We start from the raw sequence: 21,904 nt of genomic DNA, 5'->3' as shown, positions 1-21,904 counted from the left end.
ACTTGCACAGACCTGAACCATCGCTGCAAATATTACGAGGCAAATAATAAATCCAATACCTTCAATTTCATGAAATTTCCAATTTCTTGATGAATGTAACCTGAAACCTTGTTGTTGCCAACGAATAAGGACTTCAAGTTGCTTAGATTTTAAAAGAAAGAGAGAATAGGACCACTTAGTTGATTCACAGTTAACTCGAGATCAAAAAGAGATTTCAAGTTTCCTATTTCCGTTGGAATAGAGCCAGAAAGTTGGTATATTGTTACAAAAATACTACCAATTATGAGGCTAAACCATGGCAAATTTTAAAAATAAATAATCTACTTAAACCTTAACACCATTCAAAAATATGATCAAAATTAGGCCCTGGGTAAGGACACCTTCACCAGCATCACTGACTAGAACTGAATGAGGCAATTGCATCCATTTCCTGCCGTAAAAGAAGAGCATCTATGAAGATATCTATATTTTCTCCCTGCATCACATCATTTATAGCATGATGAGTGATGCTAACACAAAGATCCACGACACGCCCTTGAGGGAAGTTGTAAGTACGGATAAGCTCCGATCTATCACCACTACCAATCTCTTTACAGTGATAAGATCTCTTCATTGTTCTGGAAAATAAGAAACAAAAAGCAATAGTAAACTTGCTCATCTTCATCTCACAGTCACTTTTACCTGCTCGGATCGAATTCGATCGACTCATCTGAATTCTTAACCTTTCCATTTCATACAGTTTCGCACAGAGCAACTTAAGTGCTTTAGCTTTGTCCTGTTATAAAGATCAAAAAGGCAAAAGAACAACCATAAGGGAAGAAAAACCAAAACAGATGACGCAAAAGTACCCATCCCACTGATTACCATATGTTGCTTACTTAATACTGAGGGATGATACTGTAACGCAGCTATACTACAGATTTGATATTAATAAATTGCACACGATTAGAGTGTAATAAATTGCACACGATTCAAGATCCATTGCCTGTAAGGTTACATTGTGGATAATTTAGATAAATATTGAAATACATAGTCCTAATGATAAAAACTTGTCCAATGACCCCTTTTTTTCGTATTTTCATTAAGTTGGTACATACAATAAAACTTCAACAAGTCGTCTTTCTATATGTTCCATAGCAGGACAATGAAAATTGAAGGAAACATGACACTCGAACATAGGCCTTACTAAAACATGTTATGAAGGAATGGTGATCAATAACCTGATCTAGCTGGCATTTTTTAATTTATTATTCAGGAATGTTGGTAAAAAATCTTTACCATGTGTTGAGATCGTTCATCTTGGATGGACACAGTCATCCCAGTTGGAATATGAGTTATTCAGACAGCACTATTGGTGGTATTTGCATGCTGACCACCTGAACCACCAGATCTATAAGTATCAATCCTCAAATCTTCATTCCTCAACTGGACATCTGCCTGCAAAGCCCCAAAACAAAAAAGATCAATGAGATTGAGCATCAGAAAACATTATAATACTTCCAATACTACAATGGTGACAGTTGCAAAGAAAAATGACCATGCAATTGTGGCATCATAACAAATATTATCATTCAATCAACTGCAATTCGTTTTGCACCTCATCAGCCTGAGGAAGGATAGTAACAGAGACAGCACTGGTATGAACTCGACCAGACTTCTCCCTCACAGGAACTCGCTGCAAGATGACAACTGTTTGTAATTTCTGCTATGAATCATACATTGTAAATCAAATAGGTAGTACTGAAACCTGAACCCCATGAATTCCACTCTCAAATTTAAGTTTCCCTTAGACACCAGCTCCTGTTGGTTCAGATGGTTCAACTGGAGAGTGATAAAGGAGAGAAATTTTCAATGGAAAGGGACGGCTGCAGTTGTAAATGAGTGCTCTATTTTCATTCATTGAACATGGATAACATATATACAAAAACAGTCCACTGTTCTTACCTAAACAACCTACTGCAGTGGATGAGATTTTACATATTTGAATTTAAATATAATCTTACAACGAAACATGTCTTAATCTCAACTAAACTCAACTAAACATGTCACAAAAACATCACCATACTGTATCAAATTCAGCAGCATCAACTACTGCACCCGAACAGAAACATGAGCACTTGGTGCCAAAATGCCGTTTGAAACCTTAACTGAATAATTCTGCATTTCCAGCAAATTATCACCATCTTCAACAGCTCCTGAGATTGCTGCACTAGCCTCCTGGTTAGTAAAAGGACAAGCCGAAGATTTATAAAACAGTGACGAGGTAATTCCATATTTTGTAAAACGAAAACGGTATATTGGAAAATATTATAGATTGTAACCCATACCTAACAACTGAACAATACCCATCTAATAAAAAGGGACACATGAAAATTCACAGGATGGAAGACATGCCTTGTATACTCTCAGATCAGACACTGTTACATCTATAACATCAAACTTTTAATCCAAACTTTCTTCTGTGAGTATCTCTCATACCTGTGTAATTCAAACGAGGTTGGAATTCTTCAAAAGGTCCTTGATATGCAAGAGTTATGACTAAAGATGATAACCAGGAAAGGTTGTAGAAACTTATCTTAAATATGTCCATTGCAGACAAAGAGGCATCTTCCCCGCCTGTTCCTGATCAAAACTTTGTCAAAAACAATAAAGAAGGGGAAAAACATAAATAGAGGGAGAGAGAGAAATGCCTGAAAAACAGGGGGCACATATTGACACCAAAATGCAATTAAATTTGCAATAAAAGGAACTTCAAGGAGGACTACTTTCAAACTAGTTTTTCCTCGCCTTTATGGATTTGACTTGCCCAGCTTATTAACAGCTCACTCAAAAATGAATTTCATCCATCACTCCGCCCCCCTTTAAGACTGATTCCTTCTAGCTTCTAGACGAGAAGGTTGGAACAAAAGCAGCGCTTACTCTTATTCCGACAACAGATTCATCGGTCAGTGGATGCGTGCTAACAGGAAAGAATAAAGTCCGAATGTCATCAGGTACGGTTTCCTAAGCTACCTCACCGCACTAAGTCCAGTCTATGTTTTCAAGTATAGAGACAGGGCTAATGCTTCGGTCAGACTAGATTACGACGCTTACCGAACTTCCTTTGCCGTAACTCAGAGAGAGAAGGCCGCTCAAGTGGAATCCGAATACAACTTTCGCTAAACAAGAGCTCTTTACTGCTAAGCTGATCACAACTTCACATTCAACAACAGCAAGAAGACGACTGACGCCCGCTGAAAGCTTTGAACATTCGCTTTTCTCGATTGAGCTGCCTATCTACATGGTCTTCACTAACCAGCTCTCACATCCAAAATGCACCTCTCATCAGCATCATCCTTAGGAAGTAAAGACTTGAGCAGCAGACTCTATAATTTTTTCTCTTTTTCTACAGCTCGATTCAATTCATCTGTTGCCATATCAGGCAAGTCTTTATCCTCGGGACATTCAGCCATCAGTGACTTCAACCCATCAATCTCCTATATAATTTCAGTTGGGAAAAATAAGAAATTTATCCAAGGAAAAAAAATATCATACTTTCGTGGGCATATCACATTTCCCTAAATGGATGAATGACTTCAAGGTGTTACAGCAGTTCACCTTCTGTTTGGTCCTCAATTCATTTATAAGTTTCATTGAACCCCTGATTTTCCGAAGCTCTTTATTAGCCTTAGAATACTCTGTTGGTGAAGCTTCTGGCTGTCTCACAAATAGAAACAGAACAAAACAAACTTAAATAACCATTTAAAGCCTCCAACTAAAGGAATACAAACACTACAAAAAGCATAATAATCATTGCGTTAAAACCCAACCGAAACCTTAGAAAATTGAGGATCCATAATAAATACCCGATTTATGAGATTCTCAAGACAAGCACTCCAGCGCTCTATAGCCAATAACTTTTGTCCCATTATTTTGATAAGTTCATTCGATAGTTGAGGTTGCATTTCTACCATCATCCTCACCAAACCACTCAAACGGTATCAATTCCCAAAATTCTTAAACACAATACCCCAACATAGTCACTGCAACAACTTACTCCATAAAAATAAGAAATTACGGGATAAAAAGCGGAAAAAAGCTAGGGTTTATTTTACTTAAGAAGGTTAATAGAATAAGTAATTGAAAGTCACCGGTTGAGTAAAAACGAAGAGTGGAGAGTGAAGTGGTAGCGATTGCTGATCTTTGATTCAGATGAGTCGTATTTGAAATAGATTGTAACTCCTTTAATGCCAAAAACATATTCTTCCAAATGCAGGTTTGTTTCCTTACCCGGTATCCTATAAAATATCAATTACCCCCTATTAGTTTAAAAAATAATAATATACCTTAATAGTTTGCAAATAGTCAAATACACCCCTAAAAAATTAAGAAAACCTACATTTAATAGTTGTCAACTTTTTATTACTCATTCATTTTTGTCCAATGTGACTCATAAATCTTCTAATCTCCAGGCAACACTTAAATTCAATCAATTCATCATAATTCACACAAAATTTCTCAATTAAAACCAAAACACAAACAGGTTCAAAGCCGAGTACCTGCTTTAGGTTATTTTCTGAGGTTCCAATTCCAGTTCCGAAACCTGTAGGAACCAGAATCGGAACCGTACAGTGTCGATTCCAATAAAATGGAACTGAAGCCTACCCGCATAGTGTTAGTTCCAGGTAGGTTCCAATTCTGGTTCTGGTTCTACCCATTACTTGTACTCATCCCTAAATTATGCAACTAGACTTCAAGGGTTTTGGAACTGTTTAAGATTGAATCTTTTTGGTAGAACAAGAATGGCAGCAAGAATGTTGGCTAGAGGACTCTAAAGATGTCTAGAAGAAAGGATGCACGACAGAAGATGAATGACGCGGTATAGAGAAAGTCATGTCCCGACGCCAATTAGAAATCTACTCTAGAAAATTTCTAGAGAGCAGAATGCCACAGCATGAAAAAATTGTAGTTATTTTCAGCTATGGACTTGAATATCACTTAATTGTTGTTTGAATAGTTAAGTCAGTTATGTAATCTAATCCCTTTATTTATTTATAAATAAGGGGTTGAAGAATGTATAAATTTGAAGAGAGAAAGGAGAGATTGTTCCTTTTCCTCATTGAAGAGAATGTAATTGAGATTGATGAATGGAATTTTCTCTTCCTTTTTAGCACAAGTTCATCTTTTCAATATTAGAAGCCTGTTAGAGATTGATTTAATTGCTCCCAATTCCAACAATACGTATCAGAGTAATTTTTATTCTTTTAACACTCCTCCAGTTTCCAATAGCAACAGTAACCTGTCAGGGAAGAGCTTCTCATCAAGGACAATGGTATAATTGTGGATAACCATTGTAGTGGTTTGTTGTCTTATGCTTCTAACTGGAGCTATCATCGCGTACTTTTCAACTTTATCATTGGACTTCCTAACGATGAGAGTGGAACTCTGAATAATGACGGTGGCATCACCAAAGATGAGACCAATAGTGCCAGAAATTTTACAATTATGGTAAAACTGTCGGTAAGCATGGGCGTACAAAGAAGTTTGGTAACCATCGATCCTGCAGTCGAATATAGTTGAATAGTCAGATGCAACATGGAGAGCCATAGCCTGGTGTCCATTAGAGCCGGCTGTGTTCACGAACCCCACAACCTTGGCAATGAACCCTGTTCCTATCTCCGTTACAAGGGTCTTACAAGTTTAGAAACTTACTGAATGTGGCAGTCTTCCAGGTTCTAAAGCCTTGGTTGTTGCTTTTGCTACCCGGAACAATGGTCTTGCTATTTCCATCACCATACATGAACAAATTCTGTTGTTTTTCAGACACAGTAACGCTTTCATTGTAGATTTCATTGGCCTCGTCAGTACTTTGGGTAGGCCTCAATAGCTTCCTAAATGCTAATGTAATCTCCACTGCCATCCTTAGCCACTACAGCGTGTAGTGTATCATCGTCCTTAGCCACATATTTCAAAAGCTTACGGTCTGAAGCCGAGAACTAGGAGGGATATTTATCAATGTCAACTTCAAGAAGGAGGCGACTATATTGGTTTCATTTTATATTTCAAAAACCGACAAAAACCTTTTAACTAATCTGTTTTAAGATAAGATTTGAAGAAGTATGACCCCACTAAATTTCTTAAGAGACCCACATTAATACTAATTCTTTTAGATGTACAATATATATTATCCTCTATCAAAATTACATCAAAAGGCTAATATAATTTTAAAGTACCTATACGCCATTTTTTTTCTTTAAAAATTATTTTGCAATCACAAACTAACGGTTTTTCTTAATCATCATCACTTATGAAAGAATTTTTTTAGAGTGCCTAATTGTTAAAAATTTCCACATATGGGATCTCACCATAAAATTTGTTATAGATCAGCTCTAAATCCCTCAGGCTTGGAAGTTCGTTTCGTCCTAGGAGGAGTTTAATCAGGCTTTGGCAATTCCTCAAGCTTTTAGGGACCGGGCCTAAGAAATGATTGTCACTTGCATAGAAGTGCTGGAGTGAACCACCGCTGCAAATATTACGAGGCAAATAACAAATGATTTGGTTGAGAAAAAGGGGAGTGGCCAAAGGTGAGAAGAAGAATACTTCCACAACAATCTGAAAAAACAATACGTCTTGGAATCAAACACTCACACATCAAAATAATGGAGAAATCTCACAAAGATATACTATCCATGCACTATTTACTGTAACAAACTTGCTCCAAATTCAATCTCCGTAGTCCTAAATGAAGAGGCTTGAGTCAAGAACATACCAGTAATATTGCAGCTGAATCGGACCATAGGAGGTTGTTCATCCAAGGCTTGGTCGAATCTATTGCTAACCCCCTTTTCCGCCTTTTCTTCTTCTCACCTTCGGCCGCTCCCCTCTTCACCTCGTTCTTCTTTTATTTTGTTGATATAAAACCCAACTCTAAAACAATCTCCTACAAAAAATAGACTTTCTCAATTTTGCTTGGGCCACCTTTCAAAAACCCAAGCTCAACACCACTTTGATGGATATGCTTCAGTATGAATTTTCTCTGCCATTATTCTCTGAAGGTGATATTCTTTGAAAGTAATTATTTGTTCTTTGAAATTTAATAATAATTCAAAATCAACAATATTGTGCCTGAAATTTTCAGGACTTAATTCAAACTCTTATATAATCTATTGACAAGTCAAGTTTATGTGATTGCCGTTGGACGTAGTTGGTGAGTCAGTATTTTTATAACATTAAATTATTTAACCAGTTTAATTTTTTTTTTAAATAAATAATTAATTAGCTTTAGATTCTTTGAGAATCCACTTTTAGATTATGAAAAGTTACCCCAAATTAATATTGCCTTAGTCACTGATAAGAACACAAATTTTAAATAAGAATCAGCAACTTGTAGTCGATGTAAGTTGCACTGATTCAATAGTTGTTAGAGTCATGAAAGTGACTCTATTTTGTTGATAAAAAGATCCTATGTGTAATTAAATTGAAGTTATATTGAGGCAATTAAGAGAAATTAGGAATTTATGTATAAAAATCATATTTTGAGTTTTTCTTACTAATTTGGCATGTTTGGATTGAAATTTGAGATTTTGTAAGTTGATATTAGGATGTGATTTATTTTCTAGGGTTGATGTTGTCTCATTTATGCTATTCAAGGGTCAAAATGTCATGTTTCAAGAGGTTGATTTTGTCACTTTCCAATTGTGTAGGGACCACATGGAAATTTATCATTTTTTGTATAAATTGCAGGTGAAAGGTCGCAAAAGGGAGCCAGCCGCGAAGGGACCTTCACCCATCGCCAGAATTTGGTCGCTGCCAGTGACGTTTCATCTTCCAAGCCGATGACTCTTCACTTTCTCAGGCCGACCAGCCACCCTCCACCGTCATTCACCCACGCCAGCGACAAACCACCATTTTCACGCCGTGATGCTTCACCTTCCACCAGAGATTGCATCGTTTTCTGGTGCCGATTGAGCTCTTTTTGTGCTAACCATCACTCCATCAACTTCCCCTCAAATTTCCGCCGCTGATCTACCCTTTTTCCAGCGAGATCCATCACCTTGATCCGACGACTCTTCGACTTCCCGGCACGATTTTGCTCACTTTCTGGTGACATTTCATCTCCCCAAGACCTGATCTGAACTCCTTATCACCTGAGCTTTCCATCGGTACCTTCGGATCCCATTTTCGCCACCATTTGCCGGAAGACCCGTCGGAAAACTAACGTTTTTTTACGAGTGCGACTGTTCGTATTTCGAGCTATCTGTTGGTTGTTTTCACTCCTTCTTCGCATCATCTCGTTGTCGATTATGTCCTCTTCGCCATGAAAGCTCTGTTCCCACCATTGCAACCTTCGTCGACACCACCATGAGCGGCTGAGCTACTAGTTGCCTGTTAGGTGTAGGGAGATCAAGATCGACACTCATGGATCTTCTCGGTAGTTCTTGACCAGTTGGATGAGCCCAAAGTTGGATATTTGGTTAAGTTTCTTGTATTCAGATTATATATATATTTTTTTTTTGGTTTTAGTTTGTTTGCGATGCTTTAATATTATTCTGATGCTCGACGTGCTGAATTGATAATGTCCATTGAGAACGTTTGTTGACATATAACTTTTTGCATAATTGAATGTCGGTTTGAGATTATTGAATGTTGAGTATGACTTTAAATTGCTTCGATTCTGATTGCAATCCAGTTGTATTAGCATTTAATATCATTTCTACTAGGAATGCATTTGTCGTGTAGTTAGTTGATTGAATGATACAAGTTGATAGGTTGTACTTGTTAACGTTGTAACAACTAGTGGTGTTTAAGGGTTTAGCATTTTTCGGTTAGTCGATGATAGTCTTTAACTAATTGATCTGTTACTAAGACAACGGGGAGACATGATAGATTATACCTAGATTGTCGGGAGATATTTTTATTGATTTGCCTAGCCTTGCAGGTTTAGGAAATTGAAGAGAGAGGAGAGGAATTGTAAGAGTTGGTCTTGAGTCAAACCGAATCTGTAGCGACAACACTTTTAATATTGTGTGTTAGTTATCAATTTATTTGATGCTTTTAATTTCCTGCAATTAATTAGTTTCCTTAGTTTTAATCAATCATTTTGCCAATTTCTCTTTCGTTAACTCAAATATACATTAGGTCATTAGTCTTGCTCTCTGTGGATTCGACCCTGCTTACAACTAACTATGGTATTTAGGTTTAATTTTGTGGCCGTGACAACTGGTTCAACAAAATTTTGAATGGAGAATTTATGTAACCAATCACTCTCAAGTCCCAATGTCGCTAAATTAAAAAAAAAAAAAATACAGAGAACCTAGATTTATAATCTAGTGTGATTCAAACAATTGATTCAAAAGCTAGACCAACCTTAGAAACAATTGATTCAAAAACTTACAAAATAGTCTGCTAGAAATTTATAATCTAGTGTGATTACTTCAAAAAAAAATAAGATTTAGTTGCAAAAAAGATGAGACACAATCTGCATGGTTGGTCTAGACTGTGGGCTTACATCTAAGCATAAAAAGGTCTTTTCTATGATGGAAATTAGTTTGCGTTGAACTTCCAAGGAGGGAAATGGAAGCCTTGGATCCAACATATCATCAAGCTCTATGTTCATGTTTGCAGATGAACCTGAAAATGGGGTGAGCACATCTCCGGGATGCTTCCCTAGGATGACTTCCAGTGCCAACACCCCAAAGCTATACACATCACATTTCTCTGTCACCTTCATTGTGTATGCAAGCTCTGCAAGTGAAAGAAATATGTTATCTTTATTATTGATTATCCAATAAGGGTATTGTAAAATGAAAGTGTATGAATTATATACCTGGTGAAACATATCCATATGTGCCAGCAAGTTGAGTCCAATTAGATGAATCTGGCTTGAGAAGCTTAGCAGTTCCAAAATCTGAGACATGAGCTTCATATTCCATATCTAGCAGCACGTTCTTACTTGATATGTCACGATGGACAATTGGTGGGAAGCAATCATGATGCATGTAAGACAAAGCATGTGCCACACCTTTTATGATATTCACTCTCTTACTCCAATCTAGTTCTAGTGCTCCTGCTTCGTTGCTCAAAATTGCGGCCAAGTTACCCCTTTCGAGATACTCGTAGACTAAGAATGAGTGTCGAGAATGGGAACAAAAACCAAAAAATTTCACAATATTTCGATGTCTTATCTCTGTTAATGCCTTTATCTCACTCAAGAACTCTTTTTGATCAGCTATATTACCAGTATATAGCGAATGGATTTTCTTAACTGCTACAATATCCCTTGGTGATAACTCAGCTTTGTAAACACTTCCATGACCTCCCTTCCCAATTAAGTGACTGGCATCAAAATCCTTAGTCGCTGCTATGATTTTTTCATATATCTTTCTTCCTTCAAAAGTTGATATCGCGAGATATTCTTCATTATTCATCCCACTTTCTTTATCTTCTGAGTGTCTCTTTGTTCTTCTAGAACCAAAGAGTATACGGAGCACCACAAGAGACAGAAGAAAAGCTCCTAGAAGAGGGAAAAAAACTGTAAAAAAGATTATCCAACCCTTTTTCAGGCCATGTTTTGTTGCAGGTGAAGTTCTACAAGGTCGTAGCCCTTTAACATCACCACACAAATCTTTGTTCCCTTGTAATTCTTCGATGGTAGCATCTCGAAATGCTGTTGTGTTAGGAATTGGACCTTGCAACTCATTGTCAGATATGTCAATACTCAATAGGTGCATCTTCTTAAACTCTCTTGGAATGAAACCAGAGAGGTTATTGTGGGAGATATTAAGATTCTGCAAATCCTCTAAATCACAAATTTCAGAGGGTATTTTTCCACTGAGGAGGTTTTGACTCAAATCTAACTCTGTCAGCAGACTTTGCTTCCCCAACTGAGGTGGAATTTCTTGGGTAAACTGGTTGTTGCTCAAATTCAAGCTATTCATTTGCAACAAGTTCCCCAGACTTTCAAGGATTGATTTTCTCAACTTGTTTGTGGACAAGTCAAGATGGGTAATTCCGGTGAGGAATCCAATTTCCGAAGGTATACTACCAGAAAGTTGGTTCCTATTCAAAATCAGCTCCTCTAGCATACTCAAGTTTCCAAGTTCTTTTGGAATCTCCCCAACTAGATAATTTGAAGAAAGATTAAGTCTACCTAGTTGAGTTAGGTTTCCAAGCTCAACTGGTATGCTGCCAGTTATATTGTTCTCTGCGATCTTTAGGATGCCTAAATTTGGACACTCTCCCCAGCTAGATGAGACTTGACCATAAAACTTATTTTGGCTGAGATCTAAATATTCTAGGTGTGGATAGATGCCAAAATCTTCAGATATGTTACCAACAAATTCGTTTTGTTCCAAGTGGAGTCTCTTCAGGCTTGTGCAATGTCTCAAGCCTTTGGGAATTGGACCGAAAAAATTGTTGCTATTCACACTGAATTGTTGAAGTGAACCACCAACACATATATTATGGGGTAACTGACCAGTGAAGTTGTTGGTGTCTAATTCCAAATAAGTGAGCATGAAATTTCCTATTTCCTGGGGAATGGTACCAGAAAGATGGTTTTCACGAAGGTGCAAAATCTCTAATTTGTTCAGATTTTTAAAAGAATCAGNATCATACTTTCGTGGGCATATCACATTTCCCTAAATGGATGAATGACTTCAAGGTGTTACAGCAGTTCACCTTCTGTTTGGTCCTCAATTCATTTATAAGTTTCATTGAACCCCTGATTTTCCGAAGCTCTTTATTAGCCTTAGAATACTCTGTTGGTGAAGCTTCTGGCTGTATCACAAATAGAAACAGAACAAAACAAACTTAAATAACCATTTAAAGCCTCCAACTAAAGGAATACAAACACTACAAAAAGCATAATAATCATAGCGTTAAAACCCAAACGAAACCTTAGAAAATTGAAGATCCATAATATATACCCGATTTATGACATTCTCAAGACAAGCACTCCTGCGCTTTATAGCCAATAACTTTTGTTCCATTATTTTGATAAGTTCATTCGATAGTTGAGGTTGCATTTCTACCATCATCCCCAGCAAACCACTCAAACGGGATCAATTCCCAAAATTCTTAAACACAATGTTGTGATGTGGCATTGACTTATGCCTACGTGGAAGTCAACCTATAACTTGGAATGGTCAAAGTTATTTGTTAAAAGCTAAGGGGCATTTATGGCTTTTCCTATTGTCAATAAACCTAATCTAAATTAGGTTTTGTTGGATCGAGTTTTCATTCTCGATCTTATTCTCTTGGTTACAGAGAGAGAAAGGTTGTTACGATTTTGGGATGTGCTGGAACCTTGAAGATCGTTGATGGAATCAAATGATGGTGGTAGGTCTTAGCTGTACTTTATGTCTTCCCTTACATCTTGTGTATAAATCTCACTATTTTCTGGTTGTTTTTGATGTATGAGTGGAGAGGAAACATCTGGGTTTCGGGTGTATTACAGATGGTCCTTTCTCGGGTTTTGATATGTGTAAAGGAGTGAGCTGAAATCTCTATAAGGTTTTTCCTATTTTTCATAGTAAATCTTTCTTACTGTCCTGAAGAGTGGATGTAGGTAATCTGATAGATTACCAAACCACTATAAATCCTGGTGTTCCTTATTTTCTTTTCTGCTTTTACTTTATTGTTATTACTTGTGATTCTGTTTGCTTGGATTGAATACTACACTCTTTCTCCTAGGAGGACTTAAACCAGCTTCTGCAATTTCTCGAGCTTTAGGGACTAGGCCTAAGAATGGTTGTCCACTTGCATAGAAGTGCCAAGAACCAGCGCTGCCAGTATTACAGGCAAATAACAAATTATTTGCTTTAAATCCAATATCTTCAATCTCATGAAATTTCTAATTTCTTGAGGAATTCACCCGAAATCTTGTGTTTTGCCAAGGAATAGGACTCCAATTGGTTGATTTTAAAAGGAAAAAGGAATAGGATCACTTAGTTGCATTAGGGGTGGAAAAAAAAATCCGAAAACCGAACCGACCGAGAAACCACCGAAACCGACCGAAAATTCGGTTTTTTCTGGATTTCGGTTCGGTTTCGGTTCGGATATTTAAAAAACCGGATATTCTTTCGGTTTCGGTTTTTTTAAAAAGAAAAACCGGTTACCGAAACCGGTTTTATAAACCGAAATGTTTAAAATTATTGCATTTTTATTTTTCATTTTATTTTGCATTTGCATTTGGCATTTGCAATTCCAAACCCTAACCACGCTTTTACTGTTTTACACTTTCAGTCTCTCAGACTCTCACCACTCACAGTCTCAACTCTCACAGTCTCACGATCTCACTCAGTCAGTCAGTCTCACTGTCTCAGACTCAGACACTCACTTCAGACTTCACTACCTTCACGGCTTCACCTTCATTCTTCATCAGTCTTCACTACCATCCAGTCGTCACTCCATCTCCATTCCCATCTCGGCAGACGGCAGCTCCACTGCTCCAGTACGAGTCGTCGAGTCTACTCCATCTTCACTCTCCACTCTCTAGCTCGGCAGACGGCAGCTCCACTGCTCCAGTACGAGTCTACTCCAATCTCCACTCTCCAGCTCGGCAGACGGCAGCTCTACTCTCCAGCTCGCGAGCGGCAGCTCCATGCTCCAGTACGGTAGTACTCAGATCTCACGCACTCGCGCCGGCGCCGGTACTCAGACAGTCACCTCAGACCCCAGTAACCGTTAGTCTCTCTCTCACACTCTCAGAGTCTCTGTCTCATTGTCAGTTCTCACGCCGGAGTCACGTGGTCACGCGGTCACGCCGATCTCTCACTCTCAGTTCTCAGATCTGTCGCTAGTCGCGGCACCATTCTTCTTCTTCACCAAGTCTCCACCTTCAGCTCGTCTCCGTGGGTGAGCAATTCTTCTTTGGCTTTTTTTTTTTGTTTTGTGGTGAGTCGGTGACCATTGACGGGATAGGCAGGCTGATATTTATTTTTTTAAAAAAAAAAAAAACTCAATTTTAGGGCTTATCTCAAAAGTATTAAGGAAATCCAAGAACAAAGATTAAAAGAGTTTTCAAGAGTTATCAATTTATCGTGGCAATAAATCGTGTAAAGGGTTAAAGAAATGGATTCAGAGAGAAACAATGAGTGTGAGCGGAGTACCACTACTGTAGTAGTAACATGAGCTTGAACAATGAAGGTGGTGTGATTGTTGATGATGATGATGAGATTTTCAATGAAGAGTCAGAATCTTCAGTGGGCACAAGGGAAAGCCGGTGAGGATTGATGATGGAGCTGGGAGCTATCCTTGGTGTCTACTGTCATATGATTTGGAATGATATGTATATACTTTGACAGTAATATAAAATTGAAATCCCATTCATCTGTTTCCAGATTCATTTTTTATGCATTTAGAGTTATATTTATTATATTTGAGAAGTGCTTATTTGTGGATAAGTTTAGTAGCTTTTGATGAGTTCTAAAGTTAAAGTGCTTCTTTGGGCTCCAGTTGCCAGTATGGTAGCTTTTGATGTTTTTTTTTTTAATATTACTCAGTAATCAAATAATTATGATTTTAGAAGACAGTAACAATATTACTTAGGATGGCAATGCTTGTATCAGGGACGGCTCTGGTGCCAAACTTCTTTAATTTCTGGTCTTTTGTGTAATAAGAATAGAGGCCTTTTGGGTGTTTGATTGTTTGTGGTTGCTGCCTAAGTATTGATTATTATTTTTTTATTTTTGTGAATTCTAGTTCTCAAAATGAACGTGTGCAATCCTATTGAAGGACTGAAAGATCATACGGAAGTTGTCCCCCCTGGGTAATTAATTACTTCTTTTTTAGTATAATTGTATTTTATTTGTTCATTATTTTTATTGATTTTTGTGTATAATTATCGTTTCAGGAATTCAAGTGCGGAAGTCCCAAGTACTGCTGATTTAAAAAGTTAGTGAGCTTTATTACATGGGTAATTTTGTGTACATGTTGAAATGTTAGTTATTTCCAATTCCAATTCCAATGTCAATTTTCGGTTATATCCCTTTGATTGTTACAAGATTTCGCTTCTTAAATTAATATATGCATGGTGCCTTAGACTATTGGGCATTGACTAACCACAAATAGTTAATGCATCTTCCTTTTTTATGCCATTGTAGATATCTTCGACTAGTGAGAACAACACACCCACTTTTGACACTTCACATCACACTGAAGCACCTACACCAAGACCACCCATCCCTTTATCCCAAACGTGCGAAATCGACTATTAGTAGGAAGAATACATCTGAATGTGGGATCACTTCACAAAAATGAGTGTGAGAAGGATGATTTGACGGCAACATGTAACTATTGTGGGAATGTTCTTGCTTGCCCAAGTAAAGTGGTACAGTTGTCTACGTAACCACTTAAGTAGGTGTAAAAAGTATCCTTTGATGTGGTGGAATGGAGACGAACGTTATTCTTTCAGCAGCATCACGTGGCCTCTCAAGTGAGGTTGCCACCTCTACACAATCTGCATGTGTTGTCATGGAAATTTGATCAAGATTTTATTAGACAAACTATTGCCCAAATGATCATTATCGATGGCTACCGTTTAATTTGTGGAGCGTGAGGGGTTTCGCCGTGTGATGACTGCGGCACAACCTAGGTTTCAAAGCCCTCCCGTAAGACTGTGGCTACGATTGTTTAAGATTTATATTGATGAGCGTGAAAAGCTAAAGAGTTTTTTAGTAAGTTCAATACACAGTTTGTCTCACTACTGATACTGGACAAGTTGTCAGAACCTCAACTATATGTGTCTTACGGCTCACTTCATCGATGACGATTGGCAACTACACAAAGGAGTTTTGAACTTTTGTCCTATAAGTAGTCATAAGGTTTAATCATTGGGAAGCAGTGGAGAGATGCTTGCTTGATTGGGTATTTCTAAAGTATTAACAGTACGGTTGACAATGCAAGTTCTAATGATGTGTTATAAGCTATCTTAGGACTCGGTTATCAAGTTGGCAGGGAAATGTCTTGGGTGGTCAATTTCTTCACATGAGATGTTGTGCACACTACTAAGTTTGATTGTAAAGAGGGTTAAAAGATATGGATGCACTCCATATTTAGATTCGCTGCAGTGGAGATGTAGGTCTTCTCCAGCAAGTTTAATGAGATTTATGGAGTGTGTGGAGAAGAAAAAATTGAAAGTAAGAGTCATTTGTGCTTGATGTAGAAACAAGTTGAACTCTACTTATTTGATGTTGGATACTGCAGTTAAATTCCAGAAAGCATTTGAATTAATGGAATAGAAAGAGTAAGTACAAAGATGAGCTTTCTAGTGGGGACAGGTCAAAGGTTTGCCTACGTCCGTGATTGGGAATATGCTCAGTACTTGTTACCGTTTCTGAAAATTTCATTGATGCTACCATACGTGTGTCCGCTCTTTTTATGTAACTGGTAATCAGTACATGCGACAGATATATTGCATTGGGATGAAGATTATAGAAGGTCTTATGTCATGATCTTAGCTTAAGTTCTATGGCGATAGATGAAGGGAAATTTTTGACAATATTGGTCGAATGTTGATATACACATAATGTTATTCATTGCAGTTTTTTAGACCCTAGGGACAAGTTAGAATATGTTAATTGGGTGATTGGTGAGTCCTATGATGCTTTAACTGCTGAAAGTTAAGAAAAAGTGATGGAAACTTTGTTGTCTTTATTTACCATTATAATTTGTGTAAGGTGGCTGGGGCTCCTACTACGCAATCAGTCAGCAATCTTCAGGTGCAAGTGCCACTTGAAATCGTGATGGTAAATTGATCCTGAAGATTACATAGTGTTAGTTTAAAAGGAAAAAGATTGAAAACCAACTAATCAGCCTAAATCGAGTTGATAAGTATTTAGGTGATGACGTTGAAGATGACACTGACAAGACTTTTGATCTCTTGAAATGGTGGAAGATGAATTCAACAAAATATCCATTTATCTCTTCGATGGCACGAGATGTATGGCTATCCCGTTTCAACTGTTCATCTGAGTCGGCTTTTAGTACGGGGGTCGTGTATTGAGCCATTTCGTAGCTCTCTTACTACAAAATGGTGGAAGCTCTCTCTGCACACAAGATTGGATTCGGACTACGCGTGCACCATTAGCCATTGAGGACACCTTGGATGAGTTGACGAAAATTGAGTCGGGTAAAATTTTTGCTTTACTTTCAATTAATTATTTATTTGTTGGATTTGTTAATTATACTTCAATTATTTAATTATGTGTTTATCCAACTTTTTGTAGAATTTCCATCTTTCGAGTAGAAAGTACTCGTTCTCAACTAATTGATTGAGGGCAATCCAAATTTCCAATAACGAGGTATATACTATGATTTTATTTAGTTTTATTTGTTCTTTTATTTACTATTTCTAGATTTGATTGGACAAACTTATAAAAAGAAAGAATTTAAAATGGAGCTATCTAACAAGTTGTGGAACTTTTTTGTTTTGACATGTTGACATTTGACATGGATTGGAATGTGCTTGCAGTTGGACAGTTATGCTTGCTTGGAGGCCTCTTTGAAATCATTTTTGTGGATTTGTTATATTAGATTTGTCTTTGTGAACTTTCTTTGTATATCTTCTCAATTTGCATTTCATTTTTGATTGGGAAATGTGCTTGTTAGTATTGTTTGTTTGTGAAATGTGTTTTATTTTGTTTTGTGGAAATGTGTTTGCTAGTTTTAATTATTATGTTTGTTTTTTGGAATGTGTTGTGCTAGTTATCATGTGTTTGATTTGGATTTTGTTGAAATATGTTTCTTATTTTATTCATTTCATGTGTTTGATTTGTAATTTTAGGATGTGGAATGTTTTATTATGTTTGTTTTGTGGAAACTAAGTTGGCAACAGAGGACTATTTTTTTTGTTTGTATAGTTTGTATTTTTTTAGTTTGTAATTGAGTTTGTATCATACTTTGTTTTTGTAATCTTTGATTTGTAATTTAAAATTATAATTTTTGATTTTGATGTACATTCAAATTATATGAATTAAATTCAATTACAATAAAATAAGTTTATTAATGTAATGTGATTTACAGTAAATATAAGTTTATACATTTAAGTGTTAAAAAAAAATAAACCTGGAAAAAAGTGCAAAGTGGAGTGAGTGTGTGAAATGGGCCAAACCCAATAATTTTATTAACCGTTTAAAAACCGTTAACCGTTAACCGAACCGAATTTTCGGTTCGGTTTATAACCGGTTATAACCAACCGGACCGGTTTCGGTTTAGTTTATTTTGTAACCGAAAACCGGTTCGGTTCAAGAATCCGGTTCCGGTTCGGTTAACCGGATTTTTCCACCCCTAGTTGCAGTAGCGATCCAGGAATTTCTTTAGGGTGGGTCAAAATAAAATTTATTATACATTACTATTTTGTCCATTATTATTTTTGTTAGTGGTCAAATATATAACTATACATATATATTAAAAAAAATTTGAAGGTGGGCCAAAAGTGGTTGGATCCGCCACGTGCTAGTTGATTCATAGTTAATTCGAGATCAAAAAGAGATTTCAAGTTTTCCTATTTCCATTGGAATAGACCAGAAAGTTGGTATATTGTTACAAAAATATACCATATGAGGCTAAACCATGGCAAATTTTAAAATAATAAATCTACTTAAACCTTAACACCATTCAAAATTGATCAAATTAGGCCCTGGTAAGCAAACCTTCACCAGCATCACTACTAAACTGAATGAGGCAATTGCATCCATTTCCTGCCGTAAAAGAAGAGCATCTATGAAGATATCTATATTTTCTCCCTGCATCACATCATTTATAGCATGATGAGTGATGAACACAAGATCCACGACACGCCCTTGAGGAAGTGTAAGTACGGAAAGCTCCGATCTATCACCACTACCAATCTCTTTACAGTATAAGATCTCTTCATTTTTCTGGAAATAAGAAACAAAAAGCAATAGTAAACTTGCTCATCTTCATCTCACAGTCACTTTTACCTGCTCGGATCGAATTCGATCGACTCTCTGAATTCTTAACCTTTCCATTTCATACAGTTTCGCACAGAGCAACTTATGCTTTAGCTTTGTCCTGTTATAAGATCAAAGGCAAAAGAACAACCATAGGGAAGAAAAACCAAAACAGATGACGCAAAAGTACCCATCCCCTGATTACCATATGTTGCTCTTATACTGAGGATGATACTGTAACGCAGCTATACTACAGATTTGATATTAATAAATTGCACACGATTAGAGTGTAATAATTGCACACGATTCAAGATCCATTGCCTGTAAGGTTCATTGTGGATAATTTAGATAAATATTGAAAACATAGTCCTAATGATAAAAACTTGTCCAATGACCCCTTTTTTTCGTATTTTCATTAAGTTGTACATACAATAAAACTTCAACAAGTCGTCTTTCTATATTTCCATAGCAGGACATTGAAAATTGAAGGAAACATGACACTCGAACATAGGCCTTACTAAAACAGTTATGAGGAATGGTGATCAAAACCTGATCTAGCTGGCATTTTTTAATTTATTATTCAGGAATGTTGGTAAAAAATCTTTACCATGTGTTGAGATCGTTCATCTGGATGGACACAGTCATCCCAGTTGAATATGAGTTATTCAGACAGCACTATTGGTGGTATTTGCATGCTGGCCACCTAATCACCAGATCTGTAAGTATCATCATCAAATCTTCATTCCTCAAACTGGATATGTACCTGCAAAGCCTCAAATAAAAAGATCAATGAGATTGACAACAGAAAACATATCCAATACTAAACAATGGTGACAGTCGTAAAGAAAAATGACCATGCATGGGCAGCATACAATATTATCATTCAATCACCTTCAATTCGTTTTGCACCTCATCGCCTGAGAAGGATGGTAACAGAGACGCACTGGTATGAACTCGTCCAGACTTCTCCCTCACAGGAACACGCCGCAAGATGACAACTGTTTGCAATTTCTGCTATGAATCATACATTGTAAGCCAACAGGTAGTCCTGAACCTGAACCCCATGAATCCCCTCTCAAATTTAAGCTTCCCATAGACACCAGCTCCGGAGATTGCTGCACTAGCTTCCTGGTTAGTAAAGGACAAGCCAAAGTTTTAAAACAGTTACGAGGTAATTCCATATTTTGTAAAACGAAAACGGTATATTGCAAAATATTATAGATTGTAACCCATGCCTAACAACTGCCAATACCCATCTAATAAAAAGGGACACATAAATTCCACAGATGGAAGACATACCTTGTATCCTCTCATCGTATCTGTTCAATCATACCATCAAACTTCCAACCTTTCTTCTGTGGTATCTCTCATACCTGTGTAATTCAAACAGTTGGAATTCTTCAAGGTCCTTGATAGCAAGAATTATGACTAAAGACTAACCGGACAGGTTAGAAACTTACATCTTAAATATGTCCATTGCAGACAAAGAGGCATCTTCCCCACCTGTTCCTGATTAAAACTTTGTCAAAAACACAAAGAGGGAAAAACATAAAGAGAGGAGGAGAAATGCCTGAAAACAGGGGCACGATTGACACCAAATGCAATTAAATTTGCAATAAGGAACTTCAAGGAGGCTACTTTCAAACTAGTTTTTTCCTCGCCTTATGGATTGACTTGCCCACTTATTACGACTGACTAAAAAGGAATTTCATCCGTCACTCTGCCCCACTTTAAGACTGATTCCTTCTAGCTTCTAGACGAGAAGGTTGGAACAAAGCAGCGCTTACGCTTATTCCGACAACAGATTCATTGGTCACTGGATGCGTGCTAACAGAAAGAATAAAGCCTGAAGGTCATCAGGTACGGTTTTCCGTCATACTAGATTACGAGGCTTACCGAACTACCTTTGCCGTAACTCAGAGAGAGAGGCCGCTCAAGCAGAATCCAATACAACTTTCGCTAAACAAGAGCTCTTTACTGCTAAGCTGATCACAACTTCACATTCAACAACAGCAAGAAGACGACTGACCCTGCTGAAAGCTTTGACCATTCGCTTTTCTCGATTGAGCTGCCTATCTAGATGGTCTTCCTCTTACAACCTCTCCACATCCAAAATGCACCTCTCATCGGCATCATCCTTAGGAAGTAAGACTTGAGCAGCAGACTCTTGTAATTTTTCTCTTCTTCTACTGCTTGATTCAATCCTCTGTTGCCATATCAAGCAAGTCTTTATCCTCGGGACATCTCCATCGGTGACTTCAACCCATCATCTCCTACATTATATCATTTGGAAAAATAAGAAATTTGTCTGAGGAAAAAAAATATCAGTGGAATCAAAAGCAACATTTAGTTGAAAATGTAGCACAACAAAGAGGCTGAAGAAAACAGGGGAGAGTTTATTGAGGGATGAGATTGCCATTGGTTAAACAAGCTAAGTTTGTGCACCACAGAGCCTAATTCGAAACTCTATATTTATAAACAGAATTTGGAACTCTAAGAGCTTCGAAAACATCAATGCACCATCTTTCACTCAAGATTTTTGTTGCCTTTTAGAGTCAAGCCTACGTAGAAAAAGGTTTCATGCAAGTCTTTAATGTGGAAAGTAAATAAGTTAACCCTTGGACTTTAATTTATGGATGAGTTCACTTACAATATGGGAGTAATATCATTGATACGAGTCATTGGATCATCATCTCTAGACATATTTCTTTAACAGTATCCTAGTGATTGGATAGTTTTGTGATAAGAGTTTTCCTAAGCTTTTACATAATTTTTTCTTCTTCTATTTATCTTTATTACTAATCAGAATTTCAGAAATCAAAATCATATAGTTTTAAACTTGTTTCACCTTTTATTCATCTTGACTACACTTCTCAGGACTTAAGCTTATAGTCTTTGTGAGTACAATTTTTGTCATTGACCTAATTACCCAAACTAAACGGATGCTTGCATTATCAGCAATTAGGCAACACCACAAATGTTGTCTTCAAGACTTGAAGCATCAAAATCAC

At 37.1% G+C, this 21,904-nt stretch overlaps 2 protein-coding genes and 2 pseudogenes across 2 annotated transcripts; all 4 read right to left on the bottom strand.

Moving 5' to 3' along the window:
• Positions 1 to 168: 168 nt before the first annotated feature.
• LOC116138007 lies at positions 169 to 4,245 on the bottom strand (annotated as a pseudogene).
• A 990-nt stretch (positions 4,246 to 5,235) lies between these two features.
• Positions 5,236 to 5,899, bottom strand: LOC116137964 (probable pectinesterase/pectinesterase inhibitor VGDH2). Its single transcript, XM_031423659.1, has 2 exons — positions 5,743 to 5,899; positions 5,236 to 5,651 (listed from the first exon to the last, which is right to left on the bottom strand). The coding sequence occupies exons 1-2, from the start codon at positions 5,897 to 5,899 to the stop codon at positions 5,236 to 5,238; spliced, it is 573 nt and encodes a 190-aa protein (XP_031279519.1).
• A 3,531-nt stretch (positions 5,900 to 9,430) lies between these two features.
• LOC116137963 (MDIS1-interacting receptor like kinase 2-like) lies at positions 9,431 to 11,495 on the bottom strand. The gene is made up of 2 exons (XM_031423658.1): positions 9,806 to 11,495; positions 9,431 to 9,723 (listed from the first exon to the last, which is right to left on the bottom strand). Exons 1-2 carry the CDS (start codon positions 11,493 to 11,495, stop codon positions 9,431 to 9,433), a joined length of 1,983 nt encoding a protein of 660 aa, XP_031279518.1.
• Positions 11,496 to 18,587: 7,092 nt separating this feature from the next.
• LOC116137962 lies at positions 18,588 to 21,596 on the bottom strand (annotated as a pseudogene).
• Positions 21,597 to 21,904: the final 308 nt, after the last annotated feature.

The sequence above is a fragment of the Pistacia vera genome, unplaced genomic scaffold (genome assembly GCF_008641045.1).
Source record: "Pistacia vera cultivar Batoury unplaced genomic scaffold, PisVer_v2 Contig338, whole genome shotgun sequence".
NCBI classification, from domain to species: Eukaryota; Viridiplantae; Streptophyta; class Magnoliopsida; order Sapindales; family Anacardiaceae; genus Pistacia; species Pistacia vera.
The sequence above is the reverse complement of the archived record's forward strand: the minus strand, read 5'-3'. Positions and strand labels throughout refer to the sequence as shown.